This window comes from Phyllostomus hastatus, unplaced genomic scaffold (genome assembly GCF_019186645.2).
Source record: "Phyllostomus hastatus isolate PE091 unplaced genomic scaffold, TTU_PhHast_1.1 phas_scaffold_78, whole genome shotgun sequence".
In the NCBI taxonomy this organism is placed as follows: Eukaryota; Metazoa; Chordata; class Mammalia; order Chiroptera; family Phyllostomidae; genus Phyllostomus; species Phyllostomus hastatus.
In genome coordinates, this window is record NW_025334041.1 from 92,363,355 (window position 1) to 92,382,529 (window position 19,175).

Genomic DNA, 19,175 nt, shown 5'->3' on the forward strand with positions numbered 1-19,175 from the left:
TGCTCTGAAGGATTTATGAAAATCCCTAAAACATAGACATAATTTATATAACATCAAATTTAAACACTGATATTGTAACCAACTCCAAATTTTGTTTTCCAGGTATTTAAGAACTTTTTGTTTGTTTCTAGTAATTTTCCTTTTCCTTTAAAGTATATATATTTGTTTTATGCTTTCTTTTGTATGTATTATTTCACAATAAAAATTTTTAATGAAATTTTAAAAGATAGTATGTTCCTTTATTTAAATGTCTATGACAGAAGATGGTATGTTTTATAAGCATTTACAGCTCTGAACATGCATAAGAATATTTGTGCCCTAAATATATATCATGAGCTCTTTAGACCCCAAGTTGTTGAATCAGAGACCATGTATTCCTACATTTAAATTAGTTTTACACCAAATTTGACAAAATTACCCTAATTTTAACAAATTAGTTGTTCATTTATACTCTGATCCTAGAAAAAATTGTCTCAAGTTTTTAAAATACTTTATAATCCACTTAAAAAATTTCTAAAACAGTTTTTGTAAGCTGTTCGATAAAGAATAACCTTTGAAAAATGAAATATTTATGACCTTTGGAATGGAGTGGAATTTTGTGTTTGTGATTATATTAGCCACAAGTAAATTACCTAAAGGGGGTAGAAGCACAGTTTTTAGAAACACAATAGATTTTTCAGTGTTTAAATTTTGATGGATTGTCATTCATTAAATCAAGCCTAGGTCCTATTTGATCAGAAAGAACTCAAATATTTTAAGCATATCCTTTCTTTGAAGTAATAATCCTAGAAACATGAATGTATAATTTCATAATTAGAAGGATATGCATTTTAGTTATGAGCACACTGTACACTTCCTTGCTCTATTTTTTCCTAGGAAAAGAATGGATATACTTAAAAGCAGTTTCAACTTTGGCAATATTATATAACTGCCATTTCACCTAAATTATGGGAAGTTTTCTGGAAGTTTTTATTTTTAAAAATTTTTAAAGACTGTATCTAATTTAAGTAAAATCCAACTTATTTCAAAAGCATGATTAAAGATCATTAAGTCAAAATGACATGTCCTTTCTCCCCCCACACACACAAAATATTTTTTTCAGATATCAGTAAATATTAACAGGATGATTTAGAGGCATAATTGATTTTTCAGGAGCTATATACTAAACAGAGCCCCCCCCCAGCTTCTCCTTTTCAAAAAGTATATTCTAGACATCCACACATTTAAACTACTCTTTCTTAAAAACAATGGAGCAGTTCTCTTGTCAAGTAAGCAATGCATAATTATGCAGCATTCGTTTTCTAGTTAGTGGTTTTTACTTTAAGTATGATATTGTTGAATATAAGTATTCCTTAGTTAAACTTAAGAGCTGTTCACTCTCATTGCAGACACTAAAATGTATAGGGGAAGGGAGAGAAAAGTGTGGAAAATATAAAATAACTTCTTGAGAAGTTTTTCAGTTTCAATTAAGGAATTTTACAAAGCTATCTTGTTGCTTTTCTTAACTCTGCAACAGAAGCCAAGTGATTTTTTTTGTCTTGAATAGTAATACAGATTTTCTTTACCAATAATGTATATATTAACTATATTTAATATATCAGATATATTTTTATCTCTAAATTTTTAGTCCCTATCAGTGCTTAATGACATCAGTAACAATTCTGTCAGAGTAGTGAATTTGTCATTTATTTTCACAATTGAAAAAATTCTCAATTTTGCTGTGAAACTATTTTGAACAAAATACATGAAAAACTAGCAATTTTGACACAAGAAATGAAACCACTCAGTTTTTTAGTTTCTGTAATATAGCAGGCATGAATTTGCTGGCTTTCAGTCTTTTCACCTGTTTTTTCTCTCAGGTGTAGGGTGTTTTCCTTAAAAAAACACACTCAAATTTAGTGAAATCTCATTAGCTACCATGAACGAGTACTGAAAAGCTCTACAACAAACTAACTTCACTCACTCTTTCCAGAGCTTCAGCAAATTAGTTTGGTGCTCTGGAGATGGCTTTAAGACTTTTTTAATTCAAAAACTCACAAATATGACCTATCCTTTTCCCCTCAAGCACCTCACTCGTGTTCACTTAAGGGCATACTTTTTTGCCCCTAGAGTACGAAAGGAGAATACAAGCCGAGAGTTTAGAACAGGAAGATTTCGTTAGGCACTCAAAGAAAGACAACTGTTGGCGTCTAAAAGTTGCTAACTGTTCTGAAGTTGTTAAATTTCCTTGAGCTGCTTCCACTCTAACGGCTTCAGTTGTGTCAGGAATACTAAAACCCAAACTAAACAAACCTCCCTCGGGCCAAGGGAAACGGACTGAGGACGGTTCTCCCAGAACCCTAACCCTAACCCTAACAGGTGGCGGAGCTGGGAGGGACCTTCTGCGCTCCCGCAGCCGCAGCCTCCGCCCCGCGACTCCCAGCCAGCAATGCCGCCCTGGCCTTGCCCGCCAGGGCCACGCTTCTACCCCCGCTCCCTCCAGCTCCCGCGTCCTTGCGGCCGGAGGTGCACCAACCAGGCTCTGGTTACACTTGGCGCCGCGGGGCCTCGGCTCAGGGTGGAAGGCGTTGGAGAAGCACGTGCCTCTCCTCGAAGCCTCGTCCCCCGGGCGGGAACTCCCGCCAGGCCTCCGTGTGCCTGGCCGCTGGTCCCTGTCTGCCTAAGCACGCAGACGCCGAAGCTTCTAGACGCTGAGGAGTGGCCGGGCCGCCTGACACATCTGACCTACTTGCCGCTTCTTCGACCCAAAGTGTTAGGTTCTGGACCGTCCCAAGACCAGTGGGGCCAAATAACGAATGCGACAAAACCGAGGCCCAGGGGTTTGTTTGGGTACCTTGCTCCGGGGGCCAACACAGTTGTCCGAGCAGGTGCAAAGCCGGGTCTCCTGGTTTGGGTCCACCGAGCCGCCAGGAGTACCGGCGGGCCGCCCAGAACACACCTCCCGCTGCGGGAGGGGGCAGCCTAGCACCTGGGCCTCGAACGGCACTGGCAGCTGCTGCGTGAGCCAGGGTGGGTCAGGCAGGGTCCGCTGAGCAGACACCAGGGAGGCCCGGGCCCGTGTGGAGAGAGCGGGATGCTTCTTTGCCCGGCCGCCGGCCCAGCCTCACCTGCACGAGTTGACCGCGCACCCGAGGAGCCGCGGCACGTCACGCAAGCGGGTCTGGGCCGGCATTTAAGGAGGAGCCCGCGCGGGCGCGGCCGGGCTCGGCGCTCTGGGTGTCCCTCAGCCGGTGGCGCCGCGGGGCCCGGGTCCGCGGGGCCGCGGCTGCGCCCCCCAGCGGGCCTTTGCAGAGTCGGAGCTGACGGGCCTGTCAGAGTAGGAACGCTCACGGCGTCCCGGCCGGGCCTCGGGAGTCTGCAACGAGCACGCGGCGAGAAGGCTCCTCTCCAGCAGGGGCTCGCAGCCTGGAGCCCTCGCTCCGCGCGGGACCTGGGGGAGGGGTCGCTCTCCAAACCCGACCTCACGTTGTGTTTTCAGGTCTCACACGGAATAAAAAGAATAGGGTGTGTTGGTAACTTCGCTGGGAACTTTTCGTTTTTTTTCTTATTTCCTTTCTCGGTAGTCGAAAAGTTGAGCGGCTTCTCACACCCAGGAGGTTTCAGGCCAGAGTCTTGGGAGCTCAGGGCTCTGGGTTGTGTGTGCGTGGAGCGCAGGTCATCCCACCCCTTCTCCACCCCATCTCTGTCTTCCCTCAGGGGAAGGTGGAACCGTCCTTTCCGACTCCCTGCTTCAAGCCAAAGTGATAAGCGTCATTGTCGACTTTCTAGATTTTGTGTTTGCGTTTTAAACTTCACAATACGAACAAAGATAATTTAGCTAATTCTGGAAAGGGACTGAGGCTTTACAAGGACATAGCATGTGGAAGGAATAACGCGGATCCCCCAGCCGTCGTGAAGCCACCCTGGGCAGGCAGCTCAGCAGAAAGAAAGGTTGTCTGCTGCCAACATGCAGGACTTGAATTTTTTTTTCTTTTCCTTTTTGGCTCAGCTCAGAGAGCATTACAGAGCTATCCTTTCCCGCCTCCCGACCCTCTTCCCCTCCCCCTCTCCTTTCTGGTGCAGGCAATTAGGGTGAAGAAATCAGTGCCAGGCTCCTGCTCCAACCTCTAAAGAGAAAGGAATTGCTTGGGGAATTGAGTCCTGACACCTGTCTCTGCCCGAGATGGCGAGAGGGGGTGCGGGGTCAAACCGCCTAGGGGAAGAGGCCGGACCGACTGTGACGGGAGGACACTCCCTGAGAGGACGTGTCTGGGGACTCCTCTTGCCACGTCTTCCCGTCCTATCCTTTGGCCTCCAGCTTCACAGAGATCATTAACACGCGGGTTATTAACACGGGGGTGTCCCTCCTTTTTAGCGCTGCCCCTCCCCAGACCGGGACCGGGCGCTGGAATCAGAAGAGCCACACTGACAAGCCGTTCATTAATCTGCATTTATTTTCGGGAAATAACGTAGATAAAGGGAGGGAGGGGGCTGCCTTACATTTCAACAAGTAATTTGTGATCTTCACATCGGACAAATTAAATTTACGGATTACTTTCCCACCTACTGGACGAAATGGCCAAAGCCAAAACTGATACACAGGCGCGGGCTCTCCGCAGATTTAAGAGAATGAAGGTGCACTAAGAACTCACTAGACAAAACGGGGCGGGGGGTGCTTAAAGAGAGAGAAGCTGACAGGAATGGGAACTGGGGTTTGGGGCCTGGGTTTGTTTTCCCATAATGCTGCATTTTCATTTTTTTTTCTTTCGTTTTTGGTCTCTAAAGCGGAACTGCGACCCTGTGCTTAGACCTGGTGGACTCAGCCCTGCGCCCCAGCCCAGCCTAAGCCCCCTTCCCTGCAGCCTGACCCGGCTGCTTCCTCCACACTCCCAGATCCTCCGGTCCTCTGCGCCCGGCTTCCTGGAACCAAACGGTTCTCTTTAATAAATACACATAGGAAACAAGTGTGAGGGCAGGGCAGCTTTGCAACAACTGAAAAATTAAAAGCGCCATCGTTTCAGGGGGACAGAGGGATATATTTTTGCTTTTGTTTTATATATATATGTGTGTGTATATATCTGTATATATCTTAAAGTTCTATTTCCTGGGCGCTAAAACGATATGCTCCATTCAACCAACAGCAACTAAAAAGTGTAAGTGGTCGCTGGGACGGACCCCACTATGTACAGCATTCCCACACAGGCGGAAGCTTGAGCCAGTTCTACGTAGGGCGGGGCTGAGCGTGAGAAGCCGGGGGGCGCCCCTCCCTACCGCCCGGCCCCAGCCCGTCCTGCTGGGAAGGAGGAGAAGCCGGGGAGCTCTGGCCTGCAGGCGGGAAGCGGGGCCGGGGGGCAGAGGAAGGGACGGCAGCCCGCACGGGAGGAACACTTGGTGGGTGGTTGGGAGCGGTGTGGGTGCACTCCAGTGGTCAGACACATGCCAGTTAGTGACTCCAGAGTCCAGAAAGAATAAATAAAAGTGTAGGGCTCACACAGCTAGTCAGAGCGAAGAACTCCGAAGGCTGCAAGTGCATACTAACTGTCCAGAATGACTGGGAAGGGATGACTTATAAGTTCGTCAGGGGCTGAGAGGGAGAGGCGCAGCTCTCCCGTATAGAACTTGTGGGACAGGCCAAAGCACCAGTCCGCTCATCCGAGGGGTGGGCGGGTTTGCACACCCCCCTCCCCGCCCCAAGCAAATGGTACAAAGATGAGAGCGGCAGTGCAGGCAACGGGCATCGTTTGGGGGCATGAAAATAATGTCTAGAGAAGCTGAGGCAAAGGCGGGCGATGCAGCAGCAACAGGACGGGAACCAAGGAGGGCGTAGGTAGTTTCATTTCTCTTCCTCTCCCTCTCCTGGGCTCACAATACCTGGAACCGCCATGAGGCTTGGTCTTTATAGTCCAGACAGTCGGGCGAGTTGAAGTTGAGTTTCCAGGCCGAGGAAGCAGCGGCGGCGCCAGGCTCCTTGTAATCCAAGCAGTCGGCAGAGTTGAAGGCGAGCCCCGAGCTGCCGTAGCCCTGGTGGTGGTGATGATGGTGGTGGTGGTGGTGGCCTGAGGACTGGCTCAGTGGGTGGTGCGCGTGGGGATGGTGGTGATGGTGGCCCGCCATGGAGGAGGGTGCCATCGGGCTGAGCTGGTGGGGGTGGTGGTGCGAGTGCATGGGCGCTAGATAGGAGCTGCAGTCCACTCCGCCAAAGTAGGAAGAGGAGGGTGTGGGGTAGCCCTGGCCGTAGCTGCCGCCCTGGCCGTAGGACATGGGGTAAGAGGCTGCGGCCGAGGCCGGGCCTGCGGCTACCGAGCGCTGCATACACGATGCGTTACTAGGCGCGGCCAGTGACTCAGGCACCGACACAGACGCGGGAGCTGAGCCGGGGGAGATGGACGCAGGACTCCAGATGGATGAGGCAGCGGGCGTACTCAACGACGACGGCACCGCCACTGCCGGATTCCCACCCAGGCCTGCAGCCGCTGCAGCCGCTGGGTTGGTGGAAGCACTAGAAGCCGAGCTAGAGGACGAGGCGGAGCTGGACACAGCGGGCGGTGTGAACTGGCCGCTGCTTTCCGAACCCGAGCTCTCCCGCACCGGGGACGACTTCTTCTTGGCTGGGCGACTCTTGGTCCCGCTCCCGCTCTGCTGCTGCTGGCGACATTTGGCACGACGGTTCTTGAACCAGACCTGAGGCAGCCCGGGTGGGGGAGAGCTTGTCAGTAGGCTAGTAGACTTTGCTACTCCTCCGCCCCTTGGGCCCACCACCCCGCCTAGAAACTCGCCTCCGCCCCTCCCCATCACTAGCCCTGCCAGACCCAGACCCAGCGTTCCCAGCTCCTCTACCCTCCCCCATCCTGATGCTTAACGACCCTCCTCAGGCCAAATAGGGATGTGCCCCATCCCCACCCCTAACGCAACTCTGCCTTAGGGCGGAACATATGCTTCTGTCCAGCCGCAGGTTCGGCCATCTCTAAACTGCGGCTGTTGGCTGCTCCCCAACAGCTTGTGCTATGTTTGGAGGTCCTTTCTTCTATGCCTAGAGCTCAGGAAACAGTGGAGAGACACAGAGCAGGCCGCGAAGTACGGGACAGTCACCAAGTTTGAGGTCGGAGCCAGTCTGCCCCTGGATGCCCGGTGCTGGGCAGGCGAGAGTTGGGGTGGGAGCAGCAGCAAAGTCGGGAAGCTAAACAGAGGCAGTACTCCGGAGACTAGGGAAGGAAGCCTGGGTAGAGTTTCTCTGGGCTTCTGGCTCCGAGGAGGGAACCAAACAGTACAGTCAATCATGAAGTTCTCACTCATCTTGGAAGGCCCCGGTACTTGGCATTGCATTCCTGGTTCTTTTTTCGAACCTCCGGGGAAAGAAGGCAAGATAAAAGGCCCTTGTGGAGAGTTCTAAATTATAATCCAAACAGTATTTTCGGAGCTCTTTCATCGCAAAAACAGAAACAGCAAAGCCGAAAGCCCGTTTTTGCGTTCAGCATCTTCTCGGAGCAAAGGAAGCGTCTAATCAAACTGGCGCTACCCGCGGAACGCACTCCCAGACAGGGCGCGAGGCTCCAGCCAAGCTCCACTCTTCCATTTCTAGGATCCCCAGGATGCAAGGCAAGGGCTGAGGCAGAATTCAGGACCCGGAAGGAAACTGCCAAGTCCTGGGGCGGCCCAAGAAACAGAGGCAATGGTCGGACCCCCAGGGCTATTTACCTTCGCGAGAGCCTCCTCTGTCTTCCCACCACCCCCTTCCTAAAAAGGACTTTGATACCTAAGACGCCCCGGGGCCAAGGGCCAAAACCAGGCTCTAAGCTAGTTCCTTTAACTTTGCTTCCTCTTCCAGGCCCAGGCCCAGAGCTGCTGGGGGGTGGTGGAGGGTGTCTGGGAGGGGCTGCTCAGTCTGTAAGCCCGCCCCCAAACTAGACCAACCCCACGCCCCAGCGGTCTACTACTAGCCCCATTGCCCCTACCCTGACCCTGGAGCGTCCAGTGCGCGCACCTGGACTCTGGACTCCGGCAGGTTGATCTTGAGCGCCACCTCCTCGCGCATGAAAATGTCAGGGTAGCGAGTCTTGGCAAACAGCGCCTCGAGCACGTCCAGCTGAGAGCGCGTGAAGGTGGTGCGCTCCCGCCTCTGCTTCCGGGGGGTGGCTGAGGGGACACGCAGAAGCACCTCGAATCAGCTGTGACCACGAGGACCCGCGCCAGAGGATGTGCGGACAGGCCCCTCGCAGGCCTGAGAGAAGCCATTGCAAAAAGAAAGCCAAGCTCCGAGCAAAAGAAACTCCCCTAGAGGCTGAGCCCAAGAGGCCACAGGTGGTAGAAAGTGCATGTGTGTCACTTCAAGCCAGTATCAAAACTCCGGGGCTGCCCCCTTCCCTGACTCTGGGAGGTTAAGAAAGGAAGAGAAAGTATGCAGTCTCCCTTCTTTCACACACACACACACACACACACACACACACGCGCGCGCGCGCACCACACACACCACACACCCTGGCTGGAGAGTGGGAAAGGGATGCACAGACATACCACCTGGAAAACACTTTTCTTTCTGAGGGAATAAATGGGAGTGAAAGAAAAAGTGGGAGCTAGGAAAGAAAGCCAGAATCCCTCTCAAGCCATCCACAACAGCACTACAAAAGCTAGTGCAGACAACTGGTCTTGAGGACAACTAAGGGGAGGGAGAACTCCCTTCCTCAGCTCAGCCAGTCGCTTGGCATCAGGGAAGCTCGCCTTTTTTTGCCAGGGCATGGTGAGTGTCTAGTTTCCTCGTTCAATGTTGGTGGGAAAGGAAAAGAGTCACACACGCACACACCAAAAAAAAAGGCACCTATGGAAAATGAATCCCTATACGGGTGGTGGGGTCACAACAGGAGACAGGTGAGGGTGCACGTTGCCCATTTCCACCACCCTGGCCCACCTCACCATCCCGCCCTGTACCCAGCACCATAAACAGTCAAGGCAACCAGCTCCCTGGGCCTGCAAAGCCACAAAGTGTGTGTTCTAACCCAAGAGGTTGGTTGTCCCCAAGGGGCTGATGCTCACCAGGATAGCCCACGGAGGGATGCAGGAGGTCCATGGCGGGCCCGGCAAGGCCCAGCCCATTCATGCCATATGGGGGTTGTTTGAGGTAAGACATCATGCTAACAGCCGTATGGAGGCGCCCCGACGGATCCAGGGGGCCTGGCGCAGTGCGGGGCTCCCACCGCTCAGTCCTTCAAGCTGTTTCGTATGTGGACTCGGCCTATGGAGACAAGAGACACAAGGAAACAGTCATTCTCAACCATCTCGGCTTCCCAGTCTTGCCAGAGGCAGGGAGCCTCTGCATGGGGAGGGGACACAGGCTACAAGCTACACAGGGCAGTCAGCCCGGCTCTACAAGGCCTTAGACCAAAGACCAAGACTTGTTTGAGAAGCAAACTTTTCTGGATCTCCACTACTTCTTTTTCGGGGTTAGAATGGGCCAAATATACTCCTAGGGTGTCGCGAGGAGAGGTTAAAAGCAGGGCCACGCTGGGGAGGTCAGAGCCTGAACCGCGGAGTGTGCAAGGTCCCAAGTCTAAGCAAATTCTAGTGCGGTAAGAACCGGCTCCATATGCACCAGGAAACGTTCACTAGGCGCCCTGGGCGGCAGGCTAGCCAAAGGATGAGGGGTTGTTTCGTTTTGTTTGAAATCTTTTTGAAATCGAGACGAAAAGGTAGAGATTACCTCTCTGGGAAGCATGGCCCACTTATGAGAGTACGTCCCTCCAAAGGTCTCAAAGGCTAGGTGCGGACCCCAGAGCCCACAGCCACTCCTCCAGTTGGCCTCTCTGTGCTCAGTCGTGGAAAGATTGCTCACCCGAAACTTCACTACGCTCCAACCTCAGTTACGGGCCCAGGTGCCGCAGAAGCGGTCAGAAGACGCAGACGGGGCCTCTGTAGCAATGAGGTTCTAAGACGCGGCCCTAGGTTAAAGGTGCCCATCCCGGGCCTCAGGCCTGTCTGCACCAACTCAAAGCCGGTTCTTCTTTCTGCGGGTCCTGGTGGCGGACAATAGGATCCAGGCGAGGGGCTGAAAGGTGACCCGACCAGTTCCCCAAGGGCTCTCGCATGTTTGGGAGGCTTGGGGGCAGCAGGTCCCGTGCGCTCCCTGTCTTCCCTACCAGCTGAACTCCCGGCCCCGGCACCCTATGGCGACCTAAGTACTAGGCCTCCGCGGCGTCGCTCGCGCTGACCTGGACTGGAAGGTCAGCCTGGTTTCCCCAGTTGCCCCGAACCTGAGGCTTACTCTCAGGAGTAAGGAGCTGGTGTTAGGGGAGTGGATTGGAGTCCCAGGAGACCTGCCGCTTCATCCCGCTTCGTGGGAACTCAGCGCAGGCCTGAGAGCCGCGAGGGCCAGGGAGTTCAGGGAGAGAAGTTAGAGCTATAGAAGCGTCCTGTTCCTACCCTTCCGGATTCATGGCCTGGGCTGGGGAACCCAATTTTCAGGGAAGGGGACGAAAGGGAAACAGCCGAGGCGATTCTGCTAAGCTGCAACATGAGTTTCAAGACTTTCTTCAAACTTAGTACTTCATCTCGGTTACTTCGGAGGAGGCGGGGGCGCAGGGCCGCAACAGAGCTCCGGGGTCCGCCGCGCACCAGGAGGGGCGCCCCGCCGCTCCCCGGCCCCGCCCACCTGCCGGGACCCGAGGAGAGGGGACTAATCGGTGGGGAGAGAGGTGAGAGCAGTCCGCGCGCTACCAGAGCCCCAGCGGCCCCGCGGCTTTCTCCTTACCTGCCCTCAGCTGTCGCGGCTGCTCACCATCTACCTCGCACCCTCACCGACCCGCCGGGCAGCCAACCTGCAAAACAGAGCGGCACAGGACTTACCCGCCGGGCTGGTGGTTGTCTACGACCCCCAGATTTCTTTCTTTCCTCAACTTCCCTCCTCCTTTCTCCTTCCTTTCCACTGGCTTTGTGCGAGTCCCTCCAGGTTTCACTTTATTGCAGACACTTTGTTTGCGAAGCCCTACAAGCTCCCGAGACACTACCTCGCCTCGGACCGCGCCGAGGGGCCCCAGGGGAAAGGTAGGAGTGAGAGGAGCTGAGTTGGGGGACTGCTCGCGGTGGCCGCTGCACTCTCCGTACAACGTGGAGGCGGTGGGGGCTGGGGAAGTCCTGCAGAGGCACTTTGCAAACTAAATAAATCAAGCGATTTACCTTGTCGGAGTAGCTTGTCTTGCTCGGTTGTTTAGGTGATTGGAAATGTAGCCTGATGAAGATTGATCACCTTTCTACTGCCCTCCCTGGGTATGTGAACGCGAGGTGAGTGCGTAACGGAGATAGGCTGCCAATCCCCGGCCCCGCGCGGGCTGAGTGACAGGGAGCGGGGCAATGGCAGCCCGAGCCCGGGGTTACCTCTGCGCGCCCCCGCCCTCCCCCTCCCCCTGCACCCCGCCCGCGCAGCCCGCCAGCCCGCCCCGCCCCGCCCGGGTCGCGCGCTAACTCCAGGGTTTGGCAGGCAAACGCAGCTCAGAGCTGGGCGATGCAGGCTCACGCTGCGCCCGAGTCCTGGCTGCGGAGGGGGACGCGGGTCCCTAGGCCGCCCTGGGGCCCCCGCCCTTCTCTCGCCCTTTCAGCGCCCCGGAGGGAGTGGCAGAGAGAAGGCGAAGTGGAGAACCGGTTCCCTCGCTTCCCCGCGCGCCACCGGGCTTGGCGGCCGAGTTGTGGACGCGAGGACTTAGGCGCCGCGGGCTGGAGGAGAGCGGGCCCTCAGCCCCTAGCGCGGCGCCGCGGTCCCCAGCGTCTTCCACCGTGCCGCCACCTGCAGACGGATGCCGCGGGCGGCTCGTGCCGGCACAGGCTATTCTGCCGAGCTCCGGGTGCGCAGATCCCGCCTCAGCGCCTAAGTACTCCAGCGCTCGGGAGCAGCACCCGCAGGGCGCGGCCCCGCCACTTACCTGCTGCTCGGCGTCTCCAGGGGTTCCCAACCCCCACAAAGGGTGTTTGCAAATCTTAAACTCTTCTTCTGCAATGTTGCAGGCCAGCGTCCCCTCTTCCTTGCACACTCTACTTCTGAACCGAAAGATTTCGATAGGAAACTTTCTCTTTCGTACTCTGTCTCTGTCTCCTTCACAGTCCCCTTCTACCAGGGACAGTCCAGTGGAAAATGTGGTCACAGACCCCCACCTTCACTTTCTGTCCCTTCTGCCACAGAAGGAGCCTCCCTGAGGCGATTTCCCCGTATAGTTCGTACTGCCGAAGCCCATTTCCCAGTCGAACAAACTTCGCAAACACGTCGACCTGAGTGGACTTGGCAAAGCGCAAACCACCCCTCCCCGCAAAAAAACGTGTTTTCTGACCAATACTAAGCAAGGCAGTTGTTTTAAATGGCACCTCCTCCTTAATATTAGGCACAACTTTACAGCCTTTCGAGGAATTCCTACCCCATTTTCTTCATCTTTGTTCCCCTCAACCCCTACGGGAGGAGTGAAAAGTTTGGGCTGGAGTAGGTGTGAGGTCAGGACGAGTCATGGAGCTGCCGGGCGAATCGTGGTGGAGAGCGCCGGCGCTGCCTGGGCTGCGGGGTCGGGAACCCACCAGGGCCCGGGCGCGGGGCGAGAACAGAGGGAAGGGGAGCCCGCTGAGTGAAAAGGGGCCGTGGCCGCCGCTCATCAAAGTGCTTCCCCCTCCCCCAAGCGACACTTTCCTTTGGAGTCCGAATAAAATACGGTAACAGAATATGATGGAGGGCACACTGTTTCCTTAACTGCTTCTCAAAGGACTCGGGAGATCTTCTTAGGACCTTTAATAAGGCTTTGGTCGGTTCTTTTGTTGATCTCTCAAAATCAACTCCTTCTAATTGAAGTTGGAACTGAAAGCGAGCTAATGTTCAAAGAAAGTGGCCGCCAGACCAACGAAATTACATTTTTTTTTTGTACGATGAGGGAACATCTAATCAAAGGGGCCAAGGAGGAGGGGTGGGAGCGGGGAGTGTGAAGGAGAAAAGGAGGTTTTACAAGATCCTTCTCTGGTTCACAAAAGTCAGCGACACGGGCGCTTCTCTCCAGAACAAAGACACCGCGGCCCATTCATAAAAGGGAGAGAAAGACACACAGAGAAAACAATAAAAGAAACGAAAGAAAAGGGAAAAAAAACACGAGAAAGAAAAGCTTAACAAGGAAAAGAAACTGCGCAGAGCGCAGCGCTGACCCCGGCGGGGACACACCTTAGGCTCGCGCAGGCCCCGGCCGGGTGTATAGCCGGCGAGGCTCGCGGCTCGGAACCTCCCCCCAACCTGGATGGTGCAGAGGTTCAAAGAAAGAAACGAAATACACCCCCTCCTCCAGTTCTGGGAAAAGGCGCAGGCTGGAGCGCACAAGTTTGGGGAGGAAGCGAATGCGGGCGTCCTGGGGCGCGCCTTGGCAAGCATCTGCGTCCCCAGCGCAGAGCTACCCCAGCCCGGGCCTGCACGCCGTGTGCCCTGGTTAGCTCCCCAGGGCTGAGGTGCGCGCCCCATTCCGAGCCCGCTACGTCTGCGGCTCCTGCTTCCTCCGGCCCTGTTTCGCCTGCAACTGCGGCGCCGGGCCGAGACCCGACTCGGAGAGGTGGGGAGGCTGTGCGCGCTGGAATGTGCTCTGGCGGTCCCCAGGGCCCGCCACGCTGGAGCCCGGCGCTCTCGGGTACAGATGCTGCCACGGTCTCGGAGAAGTTGGGAGGTATCAAGTAGCACGATCCCATTCCCTCACCCCCGCCCCTAATAAGAGTATTTATCTAATCCCACCTTGCCGGCGAGTTTTCCTAATGCTCTACCCATAAAATCCCGGGATTAAGAGAAGAAAAAGAAAGGAGAGAGGAAGGAGAGGAAAAGAGAGGAGAGGGGAAGAGAGGAGAGGAGATGAAAGTTTCTTGTTCGCGGTGTAGAGGACTGCCGCGGCCGTCGCTAGGCAATTGTCCAGGTGGGAGATGCTTGGCCAGAAGCCGAGACTGTTTTCGGCAATGGCCCCTTCTCGGGGCGGGGAAGAGGGGGTATCGTAGGGGGAGGGCGAGCCGACCCAGCCCAGGCCCGCCTGACCTGGAGGAGGCGTGAGAGCTGGGCCCCGGAACCCGGATCCAGCATCCAGGTGACCTCGAGGCCGCGCCAGACTCTGGAGGATACTTGGGACAGGGGGAGGGGTTTGGCTCGGGGGCCGAGGAATACTGGCCAGGGGCGGAAGCTCTAAACCCGGCCAAGGACTGCGTCCCAGCCGCCGGCTGCCACCGCTCCACCTCCTCGGCGACCCCCGAGCCCGCAGCTCCTTTGGCCGCAGCGCGGGCTTTCGGGTTCCCGGCCTCTGAAATTGCTGGGTTCGCGCCTGCGCTCCCGCGGGGCGGCCTCAGGGCCCAACGCGCGGAATCCGGACACAGCGCCCTCGCCGCGGGCCGGACCTGGCGAGTCCCTTGGGTCCGCGCTCAGCCGCCACAGCGGGGCGTGAGGGCGCCACAAAGCAGCCCACGTGGAAACCCCCGCGAGAACCGGGCCTGGGGCAGAAGGGGCAGCAGATCTGAGGCTTGGCAGGTCGAGGGCGCCTTGGGGAGCCGCCTCTCTGTGGGGCTTCTCGGAAGGGAAGGTTCCCAGAACGCAGCGGCAACGGAGTGGGTGATGCTGGTCGCCCAAACCCCAGGCTGCTCTGGGTGGGCGATTTTGTCCGCGGGCTTCCCGGGGCTGCGAGCCAGCTTCTGGGAGCTGCTCGGGAGAGCGGCCGCTCTCTCTGCTCTCCTGCTCTAATGCAGAGGGCAGATACCTGATTTCATGGAGTTCCAATAACTTTTCAGTAACTTAAAAATCCTTGTCAAGAAGAAACTACCGTAGCAAGTTTCTATGTTCATTTTGAAAAACTGGCCACTGAAGGCGGCTGCATGCTTTTCGAACGGAACTTGTGTATGTATAAATGCTTGTGTGTACGTACATGTATGTATGTATCCATGCGTGTGTGTATGTGACCTAGGCAGAAGTATAAATGCTAGTGGACTGTTTTCTCTTTCTGCAGACTTGTTGAATGAGTCTTCTTTGTTTCAAACACCTCTCTAGAGCAGTGATGGGAAACTGCCATAAAATCACCAATTTCTGTTGCTCAGAACTTCTTGTTAAAAGTTCCTTTTCCCTTATCTCATACACACACATACCTGCATGTGCCCACTCCCTCTTCATAACCCTCTTCTTTTTACTTCAGCACCTACAGACTAACCAGTTATCAGAAATCATAGTTCTTCAGCTGAATGCAACCGAAAATAATGTGGAAAATTCATCAAGATATTAGCATATTTTTCAGTGCTGTGGAATCAGAAATTTCCTCAAATCTTTAACAACAGATGACCCTTTACAAAAGATGATAGTTTACACTGCTTAAGAAAATATGACTAATTGCTTTTCAATTTGAATTCATGTGTCAGCAGGACCCCTCCGGGATGGTGTAAACTTATTCAGCTCCAAATATAGTCCAGTATTCTGCCCTGCATTCAAGGAGACCATTTTTTTTTCCACATGAAAAGTCTTACAGACACACAAACTTCTCTTCAAACCAGTGTCGGTTTCATTGCAAGGAAATAGCAGAGTGTTTAAGGTAAGAAAGTTTCTGCTTTTATTGAAAATTTATATATGACCTCAGTATGTAATAAATAAACAGATAACCATTTTCACACACAAAAATGACAGTGCTATGCAAGAGAAGAAAATATTAATTGGGAGATTTACTCATAGTGGCAAGACAGACTTTTTATCAATACAGAATAAATATTAACAGCATTCTTGAGCCAATGTTGAGACCCAACAAAATGTAGGAAACAAGCTAGATGTAATAAATAATTATCCAGAAGAAAAGATGGCGCATTCTCAGAAGATAAGACCTCTTTGTAAACTGATGCATGTCAATTAGTCCCATCCTCACAGCTCACCTTCAAATCACAGGACTTGTCTCTCAGACTAATAATGTTAAAGGGCCATCCTCTGAGGAAAGCAGAGGAAAGGAACTCTACTATCCTTACAGTGAAATGCAAAACAATGGCAGAAAATCCCACTGGTAAATAGAACACAGTTTAATAAGTAGATTGAGTATGATCTAACTATAAAATTTAGGGTTACATATGGCAGGACTGGAAAAAATCATTCATGACATTTTTCTTGTCCCCCTTACCCCCCTCCCACCATCATTATGCTATTAACAACAAAAAAATGTTTTCAAATTTCCTCCCATCAAAAAATGAGAGTAAGGTGTTCTTTTCTTCTTTGAATAGTTTCTTGAACACTTCCAATATTAATCACTCATAAGGTGTCTGTGTGAATCTATTTCACATAATTTCAAGGAAATGATTAACCCACTCAAAAAATCCTTAAAGCTGTGTATATTATCTGGAAAGGAGGAAAAAGGGTGGTGGTGGTGGTGGTGGTAAATAAGTACAATCCAGCCAAACAAAATGTTAAAAGTTTTAAATCAACAACACGTCTGACTTTTTCTGGTCTGGGGACCCAACACTAAAATGTTGGCAAAGAGTCTGGTCCGGCTGCTACTGAAGAACACATTTCTCTTCTTTCTTGGCCATCTTGCCTTTGTTTTGCTCCAGAGTTCGCTCCAAATGCTCATCTTCTTCTTCAGCCCTGTAAGTCGAACAGGAAACAAAATTATTTTTCTTCATTGAGGGCAAACCGGCACTCCCTTTTCACCCCGCACTCAGTGCCCCAGAGAGTATGAGCATCAAGGGGCCAGCGGGAGGATTCCCGGCCCACCAGAGACCTCTGGACTGAAGTTTCCGAAAACTTGTGGGCCCCTCAGCAGGCGGCAGAGCCTCGACCCCGACCCCACCGCCACTCACTGCTTCTCTTGTGCGTCTAGATCCCTGACGAGCGCGTCGCGCTTGTTCACCAGAGCCACCAGCTCATCCAGCAGGAGTTGCTCACGTCGCTTCTGGGCCTCGGTCTTCTGCCAGTCTGCACAGGACAGGAGGCTCAGGATCCACCCGCAGGACCTCTGCAGACCCCTCCCTCCCCTTCCCGCCTTTTCCAGTTTCCTTTTATTTCCCCGCAAACCATATTACAGAACCACTAGCTGGTGTTTTGCGGAGAGTTTGTCAGTCATAGTAACAATGTCACCTCTAAAACCCTGCTTTCTAAAATTTCCCACAGATGGAGATGGCTATGGCTGAGCTGGAACCAGAAAAGGGGACCAGGTGTGAGCCAGTGGCCAGCCGGAGGCGGAGGCGCGCACCTGATTTCAGCCGAAGTGGGGGAGGGAGAGCTGGAGGCCCGGAAGAGGTCGGCAGAGGCTTGGTGGTGGGGGATGTGGGTAAATGAGGAGGCGGGAAGCAGAGATGGGCGATAAAATCATTCTGAAAAGGCTAGAGAATCTGCTTGAGAACCTATTCTCCCCCACCCCCAAGCTCACCCCATACAGCCCATTCTTCGCTAATTTCCTCCTCGCTCTATTTCAGCAGTTGGATGTATCTCACACTGGGCGCCATATGCTTCACAATAACTTTAAAAGTAGTGAATCGGCTAATTAGCATTTTTCTTTGAAGTAAAAAATAAATTTGCTCTGCAATATTACACTGCAGCTCTCGATCGCATCACAGCCAGTTTTCTTTTGGAGAGGTTGGCTGGGGATTTCAAATCAAAGCACTTTTGCAAAGGAAAAATCACATACTTCTTTTTGAAACCTCATGTTAAAGGTTGGAAAATCCGATGGGCAGTGTGTCTCTTTTCCATGGGCAGGGGTAGTTTTTTTGGTTTTAGGGTCCAAGAATATATTTCGTAATCTTTGCTGGTCTGATAATTTCCTTAAGATGAGCAGCAGTTTGGTTTAATAAAAACAGGACCTAATCGAACATTTAAAGCACTTTTGAAACCAAAGCCAACTGCTCTCTGGCCAGACTGTAAGGGCTTGTAGCTGTCAATCAACCCCCAGTCTACCCCGCCTCCCTCATTAGGAAGGTAAACAATGAAAAGAAGAAGTAGATGATGAGGCAGATAGCAGAACAAATGAGGACCTAGAGGGAAACAGGACACCAACTTAAAAAAAAAAAAAAAAGCAAGCCGTGGCCACTGACTCATGCAGCCCCCTCCCCCCAGCGAAGGCACTTTCCAAAAAAACAGAAAGAAGTGCAATCCTTTCGGGTTTCTCTCTTCTCTCCATTGCCCTGGGCAATCATGTTAAAACTCACATGGCTGGTGCTTATTCAGATAAACCTAACAATGCACACCGCTGGTTACCATGTGAATCTTCAGAAACCACACAAGAATGTGCTGGTTCAAATCCCCCCTACCCTCTCCAAAGCAAAATTTATTCAAGACAGCAAACTGCTCAGCAGCTTTATGAAAGCAAATGGTGCTACAGGGAATTCTATCTTGTATTTACAAATTAAAAATTAGATGCACCATGCAATAAAGGTTAGAATAGTACCATGAAGCTATAATGGTTTATTCAATTTTATCACTATTCCTCTCACTATAAGCTAAAAAACATATATACATATATATGAAAGATGCCATATATTAATTATCCACATTCAATACAAAACATCACACAAACAGTCACATTGCATTCTCATTAAAAAAAAAAATCTTTAAAAAAACTGTACTTAATAAAAAGAAATATTCTATAGTATGGAGAAGAATAAAGAAACTATTACTATGGAAAGGTATTTTTTCTAACCCCCCAAATTTTAAAATAATAATGAAACAAGAAAACTGAATAAAAGCCCTATCTATCATAATTTTATTCTTTGCATTAAAATGCTACTGAGTTTCAGGAATGCTGGACAATTTTCTAATCTAGTTCTTGTTCTTCATCAGTCTCATGCTATACAACAGATATATTAATAGACCTCTTCAGGTTGGGAAGATCTTAAAGGTCATTTAGTCTAATTTCAGGTAACTGTAGTTCTAGAAATGTTAACTCAGAGAAAAACATGCTAAATTGATAAAAGATGTGTAACTGAATTTTATAATTATTAAGATGGTTAACTTTGATGACTACCAATTTTTCCACTCCGACAAGAAATCATTCTGATTATAAGCTTTAATTTATAATTCTCTATTTCTAAAACATTTTGATAAGAGTTTTACAACTGGAAAATTTTCCCCACCATACACTTAAAAACTATAGTTAAATTGAAAAATATAAATTTTTTTGAAATAATAAAATTTTAACAGACACATAATTTCTTAACTAAGTTATCCTTTCTCTGCACTTGACCAGTGATTTAAAGGCTTTAATTAATAA

At 51.4% G+C, this 19,175-nt stretch overlaps 2 protein-coding genes and 1 long non-coding RNA gene across 14 annotated transcripts in view; 1 reads left to right on the forward strand and 2 right to left on the reverse strand.

Annotated features, from left to right (window-relative positions):
- Nucleotides 1–4,441: 4,441 nt before the first annotated feature.
- Nucleotides 4,442–11,982, reverse strand: OTX1 (orthodenticle homeobox 1). Of its 5 annotated transcripts, none has more exons than XM_045827023.1 (5): nucleotides 11,883–11,982; nucleotides 10,718–10,784; nucleotides 9,007–9,205; nucleotides 7,961–8,112; nucleotides 4,442–6,660 (listed from the first exon to the last, which is right to left on the reverse strand). In XM_045827023.1, exons 3-5 carry the CDS (start codon nucleotides 9,101–9,103, stop codon nucleotides 5,842–5,844), a joined length of 1,068 nt encoding a protein of 355 aa, XP_045682979.1. In that variant the 5' UTR covers nucleotides 9,104–9,205; nucleotides 10,718–10,784; nucleotides 11,883–11,982; the 3' UTR covers nucleotides 4,442–5,841. The 5 variants fall into 5 exon arrangements, with proteins under 5 accessions (XP_045682979.1, XP_045682978.1, XP_045682981.1 ...); XM_045827022.1 differs by lacking the exon at nucleotides 11,883–11,982 and adding an exon at nucleotides 11,143–11,225; XM_045827025.1 differs by lacking the exons at nucleotides 10,718–10,784; nucleotides 11,883–11,982 and adding an exon at nucleotides 11,143–11,231.
- Nucleotides 11,983–14,178: 2,196 nt separating this feature from the next.
- Nucleotides 14,179–19,047, forward strand: LOC123811377. Its single transcript, XR_006784381.1, has 3 exons — nucleotides 14,179–14,842; nucleotides 15,358–15,524; nucleotides 17,081–19,047. It is a non-coding gene; the product is annotated as an uncharacterized LOC123811377 (long non-coding RNA).
- EHBP1 (EH domain binding protein 1) overlaps nucleotides 15,519–19,175 on the reverse strand; it is a 364,981-nt gene continuing 361,324 nt past the window's right edge. For all 8 annotated transcript variants that reach the window (XM_045827361.1, XM_045827362.1, XM_045827367.1 and 5 more), the window contains 2 exons: nucleotides 16,771–16,885; nucleotides 15,519–16,555 (listed from right to left, as the gene is read on the reverse strand). In XM_045827361.1, the coding sequence (XP_045683317.1) occupies nucleotides 16,465–16,555; nucleotides 16,771–16,885 (206 nt within the window). In that variant the 3' untranslated portion in view covers nucleotides 15,519–16,464. The remainder of the gene's footprint in view (nucleotides 16,556–16,770; nucleotides 16,886–19,175) is intronic.